This window comes from Erpetoichthys calabaricus, chromosome 5 (assembly GCF_900747795.2).
Source record: "Erpetoichthys calabaricus chromosome 5, fErpCal1.3, whole genome shotgun sequence".
NCBI lineage: Eukaryota > Metazoa > Chordata > Cladistia > Polypteriformes > Polypteridae > Erpetoichthys > Erpetoichthys calabaricus.
This window is the reverse complement of record NC_041398.2, coordinates 145,637,533-145,655,295: the sequence shown is the minus strand read 5'-3', so window position 1 is coordinate 145,655,295 and position 17,763 is coordinate 145,637,533. Positions and strand designations below refer to the sequence as shown.

Sequence of the window (17,763 nt, the reverse complement as noted above, 5' to 3'; positions counted from 1 at the left end):
AAGAAAAATCTTACTAATGATGATGGACTTTAACCTTTCAGAACAAATGCTTCACTGTAAACTACAAAGTATTAGTTGTGTGCTGCTGTGCATAGCTTTGTTTGTTTCTAATTGACGGTAAACACCATGGTTATGGAAAAATTTGTTGTGAGAAATACAAATAATGATGCACATAAAAAGTTTAAGTTTAAAAAAGCTTGATGAACAAGTGGAAGTTAACTTGTTTTACATTCGACCTAACATCACAGAAGTGTGCAAAACTCACCAGTCATGTGTCAGTAACTAACTGGCGAAATAACAATTTAATCCAATTTAGGATTATAGAGAGGCAAAAGCTGGCACACTGGATTGACTAAGCACAATTCAAAGTAAACCCAAGATTAGGTGTCAGTCTCACACACATACACATACTTGGTGAATTTAGAATTGTACATCTTTGAGATATGTCAGTAAAAGCAAAGTAAGTGGAGAGCAATGTGTAGACTCCACATAGGCAGTGAGTGAACAGTGGTTCAGCAGTTCAAACTATTGTGGCACTAAATCATAGACCCCATTTACACAGAGAATGCTGCAGGACCTCCTACTACAGTAGAGAGCACAAGAAGCTTGTGATCAGTAAGCTGATTACAATAAATAAAAATAATTTAAAGTTGATTTAAAATTGCTATGAATCACAACCATGTATGGCTGGCATCAAAACCTAACAATTTATTTGCCTTATCATATTATAGGCTTAAATAAATGTCTACTGACATGTAAAATAACTTATTAGTTTTACTCACTCTGAAACTCAACCTTTTTTTCTCTACCACAAACCACAAACTCAAAAACCGCAACTCCGTATGCACTATTAAAAAATTTATAATTAGTTTAAAGTAATTAGTTAAAATTAGTTGATGGTGCCTTATTCTTTTTCCCTTCAAAATTTTAAACACTCAATCATGTCTCCTCTTAAGCTCCTTTTGCTTAAACTGAAAAGGCCCAGCTCTTTTAATCTTTCCTCATAACTTGTCCCCTGCTCCTGTAATCAGCTTAGTTGCTCTTCTCTGGACCTTTTCTAGTGCTGCTATGTCCTTTTTGTAGCCTGGAGACCAAAACTGCACACAGTACTCCAGATGAGACCTCACCAGTGCATTATAAAGCTTGAGCATATCCTCTTTGGAGTTGTACTCTACACATTGTGCTATATAGCCTAACATTCTGTTTGCCTTCTTAATGGCTTCTGAACACTGTCGGGAAGTTGACAGTGACAAATCCATTACAACTCCTAAATCCTTTTCATAAAGCATAAGGTGTAGTCTCAACTTTCAGACCTCCTATTGTTTATTTAAATGTAACATTTTTACTTCCTATGTGTAATACTTTACATTTATTTACATTAAATTTAATCTGCCACAAATCTATCAGGGCAGCACGGTAGCGCAGTGGTAGCGCTGCTGCCTCGCAGTAAGGAGACCTGGGTTCGCTTCCCGGGTCCTCCCTGCATAGAGTTTGCATGTTCTCCGCATGTCTGCATGGGTTTCGTCTGGGTGCTCTGATTTCCTCCCACAATCCAAAGACATGCAGTTTAGGTGCATGGGCAATCTTAAAATTGTCCCTAGTGTGTGCTTGGTGTGAAGGTGTGTATGTCCTGTGGTGGGTTGGCGCCCTGCCCTGGATTTGTTCCTGCCTTGTGCCCTGTGCTGGCTGGGATTGGCTCCAGCAGTAACCCTGTGTTAGTATATAGCTGGTTGGACAATGACTGACTGACAAATCTGTCAGAGCCAGTATGCTGTCCAAGTCCCTCTGTAATGATTCAATGAATTCTAGATTATATGCCAATCCTCCTAGCTTGTTATCATCTGCAAACTTAACCAACTTGTTATTTATATTCCTATCCAAATTGTTTATTTATATTAAAAATAACTGCAGCCCCAGCACTGAGGGATACCACTCTTAACTATACCCAATTCTGATATGGTTCCTCATACCATCACCCTCTGCTTCCTGTGTTTTAGCCAATTTTGTACCCAACCACACACTACACACTGAATTAGCACCTCTTTTAGCTTGATGCTTAACCTCTCATGTAGAATCTTATGAAATGCTTCATGAAAGTCAAGATAAATATCATATGCACCACTTTGATCATATCATTTTGTTGCTTCCTCATTGCATTCCAGCATGTTAGTAAAACTTCTGTTCTTGCTATGTGTTGCTCAATCTTACCCTTAATAATTCCTTCTATTAATTTAGCTGTGACGCATATTAAGCTTACTGGCATATTGTTACTTGAATCTGCCCCCACGCCCTTTTATATAATGGGATAATAATTGTCATTTTCCAGTCCTTCAGAATTTCTTCAGTGCACAGTCACTTTCTAAACATTTGCTTTAAAGGTTTGTAAATGTACTCGTTAACCTTCTTAAGAACTTGACAGTAAATATTATCTGGTCCTGGTGATTTGTTTTTTATACTGAACAGTACTTCTTCCTCTACAATTTCCAAATAGACCCTTTTACCATTGGGAGGTCATCTACTTCTTCACATGTGAAGACCTCACAAAAATGCAAGTTTAGAGCATCTGCTATTTCACTATCTCTATGTTTTAATTCCCTTTTACTGTTCTTGATACACTTCACCTCCTCCTTGACTGTTCTTTGTCTACTAAAACACTGAAAGAATCTCTTTGGGACATCATTCACCTTATTTGCTATATTTTCTCTAACTGTCTTTCAGTTTCCCTAAAATCCTTTTTAATGGTTGCTCTCATGCTCTCATATGCTACATTTCACATTGGAGTTATTAGTCGTGTACGCCTTATACAACTGTTTTTTTACTTTGCAGCTTCTTTTTATCTCCTTACTTACCCACTACAGTGTTTTTTAATTTCCTACTACTTCCAATTTTTGAGATGTACCAGTCCAGCATTATATGTAAAAGATTTTTAAACCTGTTCAACTGCTCCACGGGTTTCTCCAAACCTAAAAGCTTAATCCAGTTCATCCATTTTAGTGTTTGCTACATCTGTTCAAAATTTGCCTTAACAAAGTTAAACTTAACAGTTTTAGTCTTTGCATTCACAATCTTCCAAAACACTAAGAACTGGTCACTTTGTAGCAGTGCTACTAAATAAGAACTGCATCTCCCAGCAGTCCTTACAGGAGCTGCTGGGGTCAAAGGTGGTCAAAGGTAGTTAAAAGGAGGGCAGAGGGCAAAAGGAAAGAAAGTTTGTTTGTTTGGTGTGTTGTGTGTTGCGTTTATCTGTCGTGCTGCCTGCTGTTGTTGTTGGAACTTTAGTCATTGTGTCCTGGACTGTATTCGTTTGTTGGGGTCTGGATCATCTGTCTACCTGTGTACTGAGGACTGCGTTTGGATTCATTGGTTTTCCGGAAGAGTGGAGCGCTCCTGAACCATCCATCCGATTTCATCCTTTCAGTAACTACCGGTACGACTGTGTTTTCTTTCACCCTTTCAGCATACAGATCGCTGGACTTAACTTCGTCACTTCTCATCTTCATCCGGTTTGGGTTTCATGGACTTTTCTGTGTGGTGTTTGTGTATATATGTTAAATGTAATATCGCCGAAGGGGTCAGGGGTGGTATTACTGTTTTCGTTTAGTTAATTTTGTTTCATTATATGCTTAATTGTTTGCCTTTTCCAGTGTGCTTTATTGGTCTCTGTTGTGAGTGTGTGTGGGTCGATCCAAGGCTGGGGACGTTCCTGGGATCTCCTCTATTAAAATAAATAAATCACCGTCACCTTTGACGGTGTGAATCTTAGCAGCTCCTGACCGCTACAACTTGACCCTGGAGGTTCAAATACCTCTACGCCATCATTTCTATGCGTGCTAACATACAGCGCAAAGCACGTACCACTGAATATTGCAAAGTTTTTGTGTCTAAATGCAAGCTGTCAATGATGCTGGCTCTTTCAAAAATCTAAGGTTTTCATTTGATAAAAAAATGTAATACAGTGTAATTAGTGTAGTTCAGAATTATTGACATATATAAGGAGAAGAATGAATGCTTGATCAACATACAGCACATGCTATTTTCCAGCACCCAAAATCTTATTCCTTAGGTTATGTAAAAAATAATAACATAGAATACAATAAGCCAAAAGAAGCCCAGGCCCTGGACAGAAGTGGAATCCCCAGTTTGTAGTCATGGACAAAATACCTAAAGGGCATAAAGAAGATCCACTATAAAATAAAAGTTCAATTACTAAAAGCTCAGAAAACAGTGAAGTGACACAGCAACACTGGGATAAAGCTTGGTAAAAGATAATTTAAATGAAAGAAAATACTCTTCACTTAGAGGGATATTTTATCCACATGTGGAATTCATTGCCAGGACATGAAGTAAACACAAACAAACTGCTTAAGAATTTCAACCAGGAAGAAATGAAATACTGGTCATTGTCTCTCAGAAGATTGTATTTTCCTGCTTTCTTCTTCCTCTAATGGCCACCTTGCAATAATCTGAAACAGTGTGACTTGACTGATCAATTGGGAACAAATCTGTGTTGATCAAATGAAGTCTTGTTGTTCATTTATTATGTCAAAATTGTATCCTGTGTCATGAGCCAATTTTCCTTTTGGGGAACCCGTGAAAAATCCTGTTTCTCTGGGATCAGTGTTGTGAACCATTCTTACATTATTTTATTTGATAGTGTCTTCCTGGAATCACTCCACACCCAAAATAATGTTCAAGGAGACTTATATTTAAAAGGTGGTGTTTTATTACATTACTCAGCATGCAGGGGAAGGACAGAGAAGAAAGAGATTGCGCAAGTAACAAAGGAAAAAACACTAAAACAAATCTGTAGCTGCCCTCCAGTTTAGCTAAACAGGCTTCCTTATCTCTATTTATCAGCTAGAGTGGGTCCTTCATCTACCCACTTCTCCTGCGATAACAAAGTATTCTCCATTGTCACCCCAGTTTCTCCCTGTCTGTTTCATAAGCTTGGTTGCTTGTAAGCCTTCACTCCATCTTTCTCCTCCTGTATAGGGACTTGTCATTCTTCTGGAGTCACTTCCAGACCAAATCCAAACTCAGCAAGAGCAGACTGTTTAGCTAAAGGACACTAGGTTAGACTTTCCTCTAGTATTAACCAGGGCCATTGTACCTCTGAGCCCCTTGTAACTCTTAAAGGGCCAGGTCATTAGGACATCTTCCAAACGTGTTTGTTCTTTTATCTGGGCAGCAGGATCCCACCTACGGTATTAGTCTTCCATTGCCGTCTAATGGTGCAGAGATCTTTAGGAAAACAGGCTGCCATCTACAACCTCCTAGGTCTTGTGGTCTCTTACAAAGCCCCAAGGGGTAGAATTCTAGGCACACCAATGTTTTTTGTTAACTGCCTTGTATAGTCCAAACTGCTACTAAATCATTTCAAGTATTCTTCAATTTTCAAAAGGATGTTTTGCCACATAGTAACCCCTGATTTCCCAAACTGGCATGTTGAGTTAACACTAGTATGGTTCCACTTTCCACATTCAGTAGTGAAAAATAAGCAAAATAGTATTTTATTTGAGTCATAGTTAATGTTTGGAAATTATGGTTAAACATAATTGTGTATGATAAGATATGCGGAAAACAGTTTTTATAGATTTAACTGTTGTGATAGATGACCGGAGACCTTACCGCACCGGGACACCTGAAGAAGGGAAGGACTGAGAGAGGGGCAGTATTTTCCCTGGGATGCAAGAGGGCAGCCCCCCTGGATTGCATGGGGGCCACGGAGCTTGGAAGCTCAACCCTGTGGGGCGCCTTGATGGTTCCAGAGCCATGGACTGAAGCACTTCCGCCACACCGGGAACTGCTGCCGGAACAGGAGTCAGGTACACCCAGAGTCCTTCCAGGTGCCCATGTGGCACTTCCGTCACACCAGGAAGTGCTGTAGGAAGGCCATCATGGAGCACCTGGAGCATATCTGGGTGTAGTATAAAAGGGATCGCTTCACTCCATTCAGGGAGCCAGAGACAGGTGGCAAAGGATGGAGCTTGTGAGAGAGGAGTGGAGGCGGCAGTGAAGTAAAAGAGAGAAAAGAAGGACTGAGCCTTGTGAGTTTATTGTGGCAGTGTTGTGATGTAAACGTGTGTGTTGTGGACATTCTGAGTCTGTCTGTCTGTGTTCCTGGCATCTTTCCACACTGTAATAATTATTTGGACTGAACTAATTTGAAACAGATCTTTAGCCTTCTGAAGGTAAGAGCTTATGAATACTTTAAAGGATGTAACTAGAATGCTTATAGGAAAAAAAACCTGATGCTGAGTCTGCACAATACACCAGTAAGATACATGCCAAAAAGTGACTCATTGAAATGATATTTAGCATTTTTTTCCTTATCTGCCTTGTCCTTACTTGCAATAAAATAAAACACAGATCACTCCATTACTGTATGTGTATAAAGTTTATCATTACCTTCAGTTCTGTTTTACTTTACACGGTGATGGTAACTACACTCTGAGCTAATCTGAGCACACTCTCTTATTACTAGCAAGTTTTTTGAGTCACATCTTGGGGAAATACATAGGAGCTGCCAGGAGAGTTGATAAATAAAATCTCTCCACCATGTCCTGGGTCTACCCTCAGTCTTCCCTCAGTGGGTTGGATTCATAAAATTGCTGCAATTACACAGATTCATTGGTCAATTCTATGACTACCTCTAGCCTCATTTATCAATAAGCCCTGAAGGTTCTTGAATTCTCCCACTTGGGTCAGCTGCTCACACCCTATAATAAATATAGGTTTAAATGATTGGAAAATCATCACTTTCTGTTTTTATTTACATTTTACACAGCATCCCAACTTGTTTGGAAACAGGGTTGTAATTGCAGCAACGTTCTATGAATTTACTTTTTTTTTCTCATTGTTTATTTGATGTTGTCATGATGCCATTTTGATTACAGATATTTTCACAGTTTCTGCCATTTTGGGCTGTTTTCTTGTGGCTGTAGCCATGTTGCTTATTAACAACAACACACATGACCAGACATGTATACTACACATAACATCATAGCACTTACTTTATTTAAAACGTCAGAGTGCAGCACATTGCATTCATGCTTTAGTAAAATTTAAAACTATGGTGCATTTTTCTATTAGAGCTCGAGAAAATATATTGTTCTTCAAGAGATGCAAGATGGTGGAAGGCCACAAAGGTTGATTACTAGGACCAGAAGATGAAACTTCTGAGTTGTAAAACCAAGCAGAAGGTCAAAACTATGAAGACTGAAGTACTAACAGCGTGAAGACACTAAGCTAAATCATGGTCAGATATTTTTTCACCAGTTAGCCTTTAAATACTATTTAAATTGTTTGACAAAACCCGTAGGCAAATCAAAACCCATAGTGAAAAATTTCAAAGTCAAGGTCAAAAACCATGAGTCAAAATGAAAAGGAAGTCATAAGTCTTAAACTGCAATATTAACAGTCTTGGAAATTCTGGAAGTCCAAGTTGCCATTCTTTACACCTTTGTCACATGTCATTCTCTTCTGATCATGCCACCATTGCAACAGGTACAACCGAAAAAACTACAACAAACGAGATCACGGAAAGAAGCAAAATATTTTTAACCTTTATAAAATAAAAAAATAAAAACAGAACTGAGTTCTCTATATAAAAAATAAATATTTGGATCCACTGCGGTAGGCTGGCACCCTCCCTGGGGTTTGTTTCCTGCCTTGCGCCACATGTTGGCTGGGATTGGCTCCAGCAGACCCCCGTGACCCTGTAGTTAGGATATAGCGGGTTGGATAATGGATGGATGGATGGATATTTGGATCCAAGAAAAAAGGCTCAAAATGAATTATTTAATACCTTGAATTGTAACAGATAGCTAAAGACCTCAGTTTCTCCATCTTTTGACTTTTAATTTTTGCCTCACATTTTTTTTTTTGCTGGTTCTTTAAGACCTCTTTGCTCAGACCCTTGTTCAATGTTTTGAACATTAGTTTGCCTTATCCCTTATTGCTCCTTACACCCCAGTTACTGCAGCCTTTAATCCATTTTGAGTGGCCATTTTTCCACCATTGCAATAAAACCTAAATTTTCAAACTAAGTGCACTTTCAGCATTCACAATACTAGAACATGTCAGGAAATCACATTCTAACAATTCTTTTAATTTGATAAAACTATAGTCTTACTTTCACAGATATCTGACAAGGAAGCTCTATTCGTAACCTGCTTTCATAACAAACGTTGCCTGTGACATCACATTTCACTGACATGTATAGTAACATTCCCTACAGCATAGTGATGGACAAAGTAATTAAAAGTTTATACAATCCAAAGTATAAACACCAAATAGGAAAGGGACTAAACAAAACACGAACACTGACTGTAAAAAACTGCAGAAAACATCACAAAATACACTGAGATATGTCCAAATAGTTATTAATTGTTGCAAGACTAAAACAATGGTCTACCATTTGAGGAAAAAGGTTTGAAGCTATATCAAAATACAGTCACCACTAAAACTCAAAAGTCAGAGAAGTCAGTTCCTTCAAGCTAGTAATAAGACTTTACATCCTCTTTAATAAAACCCCTGTGTGTGTCCAGTGTCCGTGTGTGTGTGTCTTCTGGTGAAGTGCGCATGCGTGGGGCACGGTGCTACGCTTCAAAGCAGATGCTTCAAAGGCCGCCTGACGCGTCACACAAGACAGAGAGGGCGGGACCTATAAAATATCGCGCGGAAGATCCAATCGGATTTTAGTAAATGAGGTAAGACCTAAAACAGAAAACACGAAAAATCCAATCGGGTTCTGAGACGCGGAGACCAGCTTCCCCAAAGAGGTGGGATTAGTGTTTGTTGTTGTGCAAGTGTTCACTCTGAGGATGTCAGATTTGCGATTACGAAGCTTGGCCCGGTAAAGTGTAAAGTGTCAGTCATTGAAGGGGTTTTCCTAAATATATGAATTTTCATGATATTACAATACAATGACTTTTAAAAGTAGATTTATTTTCGCGCACATTACATCAGTTGCTGGGGAGAATCTGCTGATTGCCCACTGTTGTGACAGAAAATTAAACGCATATTACAGACAGCAAAGCCAGTATTACTGTCAGAGAAAATTACAGGCATTTTATGGGAAAAATTTAGTGAGGTAAAAGGTCCCTTGCCATTTAATATAGAGTGTTCCTACTAATGTTTATAGACTACCGTTCTAGCGCCCATTATTGTAACGGGCTTAATGTCTAGTTGAAAATAAAATTCAGAACCTGATAAAGCATGTAGTTGTGCTAAATAACTTGGCTACCATGGCATTGCATTCATGCACAGCCAGTATCATAGAGATCAAAATATAACTTTGTGAAACAATATCATCATGCAACATTCAAACAGCAAAAAGTAAACAAAAATTAAAGAAAAAAATACTGGAATATTGTGATTTCTATTTAAACTGTAACAAGTGAATTGTGTTTATCACATTGCTGAAGCACAGAGTACCCAAGGAATCCAAAAGTAAAACTGATAGTTAGGAAATACTGTAAGTATCTTGATAATAACGATATAAATTTAATATTCTCCTTGCATATTACGTAGTAATTTCTTATTCGTGTTAAAGTATTACATTATTTTTTGCAAGAGCTTCCTTCATTTGTGTTGTTGCCTTAATGACAATTTTCTTTGAACATCTTCATGTGTCCCATCGGATCTCTTCTGAGAAGACCTTTCAACAATCTGTATATACATACACTTTGGTGTCCATCTCAGTCTAGTTTTGCTGGTTATTTATGAACTTTCAGTTATTAATTATATTTTGTTATTGCATTTATTCCTTGTTTTCTTATGTTCTTATTTTATTTCATTTTGTTTTTGTATTACAACCTAATTTTGATATGTGTTATTGTAAGTTATTTTATCTTAAATCATTTTAACTCAAAGAAGAGAGAAATTTAGAACATTAGAACAATCTAGATGAGAACAGGCAATTCAATGCAACAAAGCTCGTCAGTCCAATCCACGTAATTCTTCCAAAATAACATCAAGTCTAGTTTAGAAAGTCCCTAAAGTCCTAAATGTCTACTACACTACTTGGTAATTTATTCCATGTGTTTTTAGTTCTCTGCGTGAAGAAAAAACTTCCTAAAGTTTGTGTGAAATTTACCTTTAGTAAGTTTCCAACTGATGGGTGGCACGGTGGCGCAGTGGGTAGCGCTGCTGCCTCGCAGTTGGGAGATCTGGGGACCCGGGTTCACTTCCCGGGTCCTCCCTGCGTGGAGTTTGCATGTTCTCCCCGTGTCTGCGTGGGTTTCCTCCGGGCGCTCCGGTTTCCTCCCACATTCCAAAGACATGCAGGTTAGGTGGATTGGCGATTCTAAATTGGCCCTAGTGTGTGCTTGGTGTGTGGGTGTGTTTGTGTGTGTCCTGCGGTGGGTTGGCACCCTGCCCGGGATTGGTTCCCTGCCTTGTGCCCTGTGTTGGCTGGGATTGGCTCCAGCAGACCCCCGTGACCCTGTGTTCGGATTCAGCGGGTTGGAAAATGGATGGATGGAAGTTTCCAACTGTGTCCCCTTGTTCTTGTTGACCTTTTTTTAAAATAACATTCTCAATCCACTGCACTAATTCCCCTCATAATTTTAAACACTTCAATCATGTTACCTCTTAATCTCCTTTTGCTTAAACTGAAAAGTCTCGGCTTGGACTTGCACTCTGCGCATCGTGCTCTATAACTTAATGTTCTGTTAGCCTTCTTAATGGCTTCTGAAAACTGTCTGGAAGTCGACTGTGACAAGTCCATTACAACTCCTATATCCTTCTCATAAGGTACAGTTTTGATTTGTGTATTCAAAGCTAACATTTTTACTTCATAAGTTTAATATTTTAAATTTACTTACATTAAATTTCATCTGCCACAAATTTTCCCAAGCCTCTATGCTGTCCAAGTCCCTGTGTAATGATTCACATGAATTCCAGATTATCTGACAATCAACCTAGCTTGGTATCATCTGCAAACTTAACTGGCTTTTTATTAATACATTATCTAAATCACTAATATATATTAAAAATAGCAGCAGCCCTGGCACTGACCCTTGTGGGACACCACTCTTAACTTCAGCCAATTCTGATAAGGTTCCTTGCACCATAACTCTCTACTTCCTTTGTCTGAGCACATGTTTCACCCATCTACACACTACACCCTGAACTCTTTTAGTTTGATGCCCAACCTTTCATCTGGCACCTTATCAAATGCTTTCTCAAAGTCCAGATAAATAATATATGTACCACTCCTATCATCTCCTTTTGCTACTTCCTCATAGAATTCCAGTATGTTAGTAAAATGTGACCTCCCTCTTCTGAACCCATAGTGACTGTTCAGTAAAACTCTTGTTCTTGCCATGAGTTGCTCAACTTTTCATTAATAATCCTTCCATTAATGTACCTGTTATTTTGTTAAGCATACTAGCCTAGAGTTGCTTAGATTTGCTTGGAGTTGCTTTTTATTGAGGATCAAGATTATAAGCCGTTTCTGCATTTTCAGGCAACTATATTTGGAATACAAAATCTTTATTAATAAAAATAGTTTTATTTTACAAGAACATATAGGAATTTAATGATCCCACTGTTAAAAAGCAATAATGGGCAACTGCATTGTAATATGTATATTAAAAAGCAAACATGCCAATTAACAAACATATTAACTGGGGAGGCAAAAGTATAGATAGTCAATATTATAGTAGTACAACCTCTTTAGTCTGACTCATTTTTGTCTAATGGCAACTGCCAATAAACCTGGCTCTAAAGTATTTTACAATTTTAAAAAGTCAATTAATGAATAAGTTTAAAGCTTAGTTTAGTTAGACTCTAAAACAACAACATCACATATGAATAAAGGTGTTAACCTAAACATAGTGAAATAAAGCCTAAATTGTATTAGTCTTTTAAACTGTTATTTAACAAGGTCCTCTGCATCACTGGGTTCACTCTCAGTACTGTCACTCCTGTCACCTTGGTCCAATGGCTCCACCCAATAAACACCATCTTCACTCATATCCAAGTCATTCTCTATGCAATATTTCTTGAATCCATGAAAGATACATTCCAGGCAAATTGTATCCCATGCATGCAGAACCCACTCACAGAGCACACAGAGGGCAGACTTGTGAATTTTTCCCTACAGGTGTCAGCATGTGATTACCAGACAGGAGCTACTCTGTGTAACTGTTGCAAAGACTGTCTGTGAATGGCAGGATGACTAGTACATCCCAGACTTGTAGCTGGGATGTTATACATTCTGGTGTAATAGCAGATCACCATTCATGTTCCACACTTGACTTTGAATGCATCAAAACTAGCATGTCCACTATATGCTCTGCCTCCACTGAATCATTTTCTTGAGTCCACACAATAATCCCAAGTGGCAGTGTCTCCTTAACTTCAGTTTTGCATTTCAAAACATAACAATTACCTTACAACAACAACAACAACATTTATTTATATAGCACATCTTCATACAAAAAGTAGCTCAAAGTGCTTTACATAATGAAGAAAAGAAAAATAAAAGACAAAATAAGAAATTAAAATAAGGCAACATTAGTTAACATAGAAAAGGAGTAAGGTCTGATGGCCAGGGTGGACAGAAAAAACAAAAAAAAACTCCAGAAAGCTGGAGAAAAAAAAAAATTACTTAAATTTTTTACTTAAAAAGTAAAATGGTCAGACAAAAACAATCATATCTGTGTTAAGTATGGTACCTCATTTAAAGAAAGCACATTAGTCACAAATCCATTTTACCTGATTGTTGGAGCTCACTGATGAAGCTTTGGGAATGGGAGGGAACACCACTACTTCATTATATTCCTGTAAAACAAGCAAAAAGCAGTTACAATTTCATATGCTTATTTCCCAGTACTTAAGTAAAATAAATAATCTGCAACACTGGTATATGAGGTTGGTTAGGGGGCCTTCAATATGTTATATCAATATCCATCCATCCATACATTTTCCAACCCGCTGAATCCGAACACAGGGTCACGGGGGTCTGCTGGAGCCAATCCCAGCCAACACAGGGCACAAGGCAGGAACCAATCCCGGGCAGGGTGCCAACCCACCGCAATGTTATATCAATATGGATCCCAAAAATAACTATTTAAAAAACAGGGAATTATCTTCCCCCTTTCACACAGATCAACTTATTTATATTACTTTAAAAATGTAAAACAAACAGTAAATATGAATCTCAAGATATGGCCATAGGATATTTGCTTTACAAGACACAATTTTCTTGAAAGTGATGTACAGTAATAATAATCATATCAGAACTGGAGCAACTGGTCCAGGGTAGTTTTCCAACTTGTAGCCAATTGGATAAAATTGGATAAGCAAGGTTAGAAAATGGACAACCGGAGCACATTACAGATTGATACACAGTATATGTGAAGATACAAGAGGTCAAGTTAAAAATAATGAGAAAAAAGCAGGTAGAAAACATTACACTGACACAGCCAGCCTGTGGCAAAGCAGATGCCAGGGAACTATGATGAAGGAAAGAAGAAGCTAGATAGCTTCTTCTGTCTGCTTAATGGACAAGGAGATGTGAACAGTTCTGTAAAGGAGGAAGATAGCTGTTACTTACTGAGAAGGCTATGACAAACATTAAGAACAATACATACGGAGAAAAAAACTACAAATAAAGCAATAAGAAATTGTTTCACTAAATAAACTGATGAGGCACTTTGATTGCCCTGTAACTATTTTATTGAGAAACAAAAATTCTGTTATGAACATTCTCAGTCATAACCATGCTTTTCTCAGGAGGTTTATCTTAAGATCTATACACATATGAAGTTCAGTGAATTTGGAATTGGCATTTTGTTTTATATGGCACCCTTTAAGCACTATAATATTTTAATCATTTCAAAAGTTAAAATTACTGTAACTTCAATGGATACATAACCTATTTCACAATAACATTTATTTATATTATAGACTACATTCATAATGTTATGACAAAGTAATGTTATAAACTAATTTGATGTATAAGTAACAAGCAACATATGCTAACACTAAACAGAATGTTACAAATAATAGGACACTATTAGGTCTGTCAATCAGTGGTTACAATGCCTCATTCAAATATGTTTAGAAAAATGTTAGAGTTTAAGCTTCATCTACATGACTCAGTAGTTTGTTGCAGATCCCCTTGACCCTTTGGGAGAAAGAATTGCTTCCTCAATTCCACCATGAATCCCTTAAAGTTTGACCCAAATCCCATTGTTTCTCTTAAACATATTATTCATTATTTAACTGAAAGAATTTTCCTGGATCACCTTTATCAATAACTGTATTATTATATTATATTATATTATATTATATTATATTATATTATATTATATTATATTATATTATATTATATTATATTATATTATAAGGACTCAGATTGGTCCCACACCTATCATCTTTGTTCAAGTGTTAAGAATTTTATTTCCTTTAGCCTGTCATAGTTAGACTTGTTTTTTAGTGTTTCCAGAGTATCTATGTCTTCTTTACTAAATGGGGCAACCAAAACTTTGCATTATACTCCAGATGACACTGTAACAAAGCTTCCTTGAAAATAAATTAAAACATTCTCGAAACTGCTTAACACTGTTCAGGGTATGCCTGACCCCATGTGAGTGTATGTATGAGAGTGCCCCACAATGTATGGATTGAAAGGCTCCAGCCCCAGTAACCTAGATTTGATTAAGCTGGTTTTAGAATGTAACTGAATACAATTTTAGAACAAATGGGTTCAGAAGTGAAAGGGATGAACGTAAATTTTTAAATGTTGATGCATACTATCTTTGCATATGTTATGTACATATTTTAATACTATAGGGATATAGTAAAATAATTGAATTTGCATTTCATATTTTACAGTCAATAACTGCATATCAATAAATCAATCAATCGATTTTCATTTTATATAGGGCCTTACACAGTGATTAATATCATATGCAGTGTCATTTTTGGCCTGAAAATTCTAGTACAGCCATACCAGAATTTTTCTAGATGTGTGCAGACCAATATCTATTCCCCTTTTGCTAATCACTAGTGAAATATGCATATTTATGTGCCTTTAATGTCATAAAAAGTCAAACAATGGGATTCTGGTGCCTGGTCAGTTTTAATTGGCATCATTGTGATCTAAACTGCCAATTCATTCCTCAATTTTTTGACATATCCCCCACCATTAAATATCTTGCATATCTTGCATTTTTTCATCTTGAAAGTGCAATTTATTTGGTTACTGGTTACTGGCTTGTGTATGAAAAATTCACATTTTTAATTAAGACTTCTTTTCTGTGGTTACTTCTGAGTGGAGACTGAATGTTCTTCCTTTACTAAAGTTCATTCCTCTCTACAGTCCAAAGACAAGCAGTCTAGTCAGGTAGCATGAATCGATGATCGGATAGATGGATGGATGGATGCTGTTGATAGCCATAGAGATAATATCCCTAAATGCTAGGCATGATTCTGTGAGGGACTCTGAAAGATTGTATAAATCAGCTGATTTCAGTTTTGAAAGATTATTATTACCATGTTAAAAAAAAGCTCTCATCTTAATTTCAACTAAATTGTACCTATAGATTTACAGTGTCCACAAAGATGACTGACAGTTCATTCTGTCTGGTTAGCCCATTACAAACAAATTAATTAACTTTACAATACTCTGGAATCACAAGGCTTTACCATAACAAACAAAGAGAGTCTCACATTACATTGGAGTACAGTCTGCATTTATTGAGTAAATATTATACAAAAGTAAGCAGAGTCAGGGCAAAGCTGTTTTTCAAAAGGATTTAACTAGGAAACTCTTTGAAAAAAAAGATGAGCACATTGTGGGGGCTGTGGCGGCTTTGTAAAGAATGCTTTTGTTTTAGAAACCTGGCCACTAACAAAAGAAGCAAAAAAAAAGTAGTCAGGTGAGCTTTAGCAGACATGTACTCGTGCACCAAGTCAGTCAGTTTGTTGAATGCTTTAAATTTACTTTAAAACCACAGAGCTCTACCCTGTTTACTTTTCAATATCAGTCCCTTCAAGGCACACTTAACTTCATAGAAACCAAACATGCCATGGATGAAAGGCAAATAAAACAAGTTCATAAAACAAAGAGAGCCTACAATTTCTGAAACTAAAGTAGAAATGTTAAGAGTTTTGAACACTGAGAAGTTGACATTATCAATTTCTCAGTGTAAAGTCAAATAAGGTTTAGAGCTGGAAGTGAACATGACGCCAACTGCAATCATTTTTATACATTGGAGAAGACTGGCACCTGCTTTGTCCTAAACACCTGGGCCAGAACTTATGTTATACTTTTTAGATTTCTGACACTCAACTATATGATGTTCAATATGTTATATTAGGAAGGCATGCTGCTATAACCTTGGGATGGTTAATGAAAGTTACTTTGAACTGTTTCTCTTCTGAGTACCTTTTAAGTGTGTTTAAAATATTAGAATATCATCTATTTTTAAAGATACCTGGTAAAAACATAGGCTGCTTTTATATAGCCCACAAAACAGCTTTGGGAAATTATTGGCAGTAACTTTTTAAGTACACCTGTACATGCACTATTTAAAATATTTACCAATAATCCGGATAATAGTGTCACACATGGATGGAAGACAATTCAAAGCAGTAAACAGGAGCTTATCCTGAATAGGTCACAAGTATGCAGTAGAAATATAATTCATACATGTAAGGTAAAGGCTGTATGAACTGAACAATCAATCTACCACAGTAAATCCCCTAGGTGGAACATAAACTATGGACCTTAGCACTGTGAGATTGTGATGTAGTCTGCAATGCTGAGGCATTGATTAAACTTTTTTAAAAATTCTGCCTCTCCTAACATTGTGAGTGCTACAACTCTATTTACACAGCAATTAAGCATTAAATATAAAATAAAAGGTTTCACATAATGCATTGTGTAAAGAAAAGATAAGATGATGCATACAAAATGAACTTAACATAAACTACAGTATATGATTAAGATGGGTAGCAAACAGATAGATAGATAGATAGATAGATAGATAGATAGATAGATAGATAGATAGATAGATAGATAGATAGATAGATAGTCACTTACTTTTCGTTTCTTTTTGGTGACTCGCGCATTCGAATAGTAGGTCCACATTATGTCAAATCCGTGAAGCCTCCCAGTCAAGGAGGCATGGAAGAGGCGACTGCGAGTTGTCTCCGAGTCTTCCTGTTTGTCAATGCGAAGCCTCGTGGCTTCTGCAGATGCCGACACTTGCAGGCAGGACTAGGCGGTGCATCGCAGTTCCTCTCGTACTTTGTTAGTAAACTGCTGCACCCTGGATACTGAGCGCGGGCTGAGTCACACAGGTGTCGATCGGATTAGAAGGAGGAATGTGACGGCCGATCGGGGAACAGGGGGGCGTGTTGTAGTGAGTGGACTTCCCTGACAATGTACCAAGCGACTAATATCCTGTTTTAGGTGAACTAGTAATGTTTTAGACCTACATAGTCTACAGCATAGATAGCATACCCTTGCAGTGCAGTGTAATCATGCTATTTTTTAATAAAATGACATTATGGGGGCGGCACGGTGGCGCAGTGGTAGGGCTGCTGCCTCGCAGTTAGGAGACCTGGGTTCGCTTCCCGGGTCCACCCTGCGTGGAGTTTGCATGTTCTCCCCGTGTCTGCGTGGGTTTCCTCCGGGCGCTCCGGTTTCCTCCCACTGTCCAAAGACATGCAGGTTAGGTGGATTGGTGATTCTAAATTGGCCCTAGTGTGTGCTTGGTGTTTGTGTGTGTCCTGTGGTGG

The 17,763-nt window shown here is 37.6% G+C and overlaps 1 protein-coding gene across 1 annotated transcript in view; it reads right to left on the bottom strand.

The window, feature by feature from the left end:
- LOC127528005 (uncharacterized) overlaps nucleotides 1–17,429 on the bottom strand; it is a 37,693-nt gene extending 20,264 nt beyond the window's left edge. Inside the window, exons 1-2 of the mRNA XM_051928549.1 lie at nucleotides 17,063–17,429; nucleotides 12,727–12,792 (exon numbers count right to left, since the gene is read on the bottom strand). Of these exons, the coding sequence (XP_051784509.1) occupies nucleotides 12,727–12,792; nucleotides 17,063–17,110 (114 nt within the window). The 5' untranslated portion in view covers nucleotides 17,111–17,429. The remainder of the gene's footprint in view (nucleotides 1–12,726; nucleotides 12,793–17,062) is intronic.
- Between the last annotated feature and the right edge of the window lie 334 nt (nucleotides 17,430–17,763).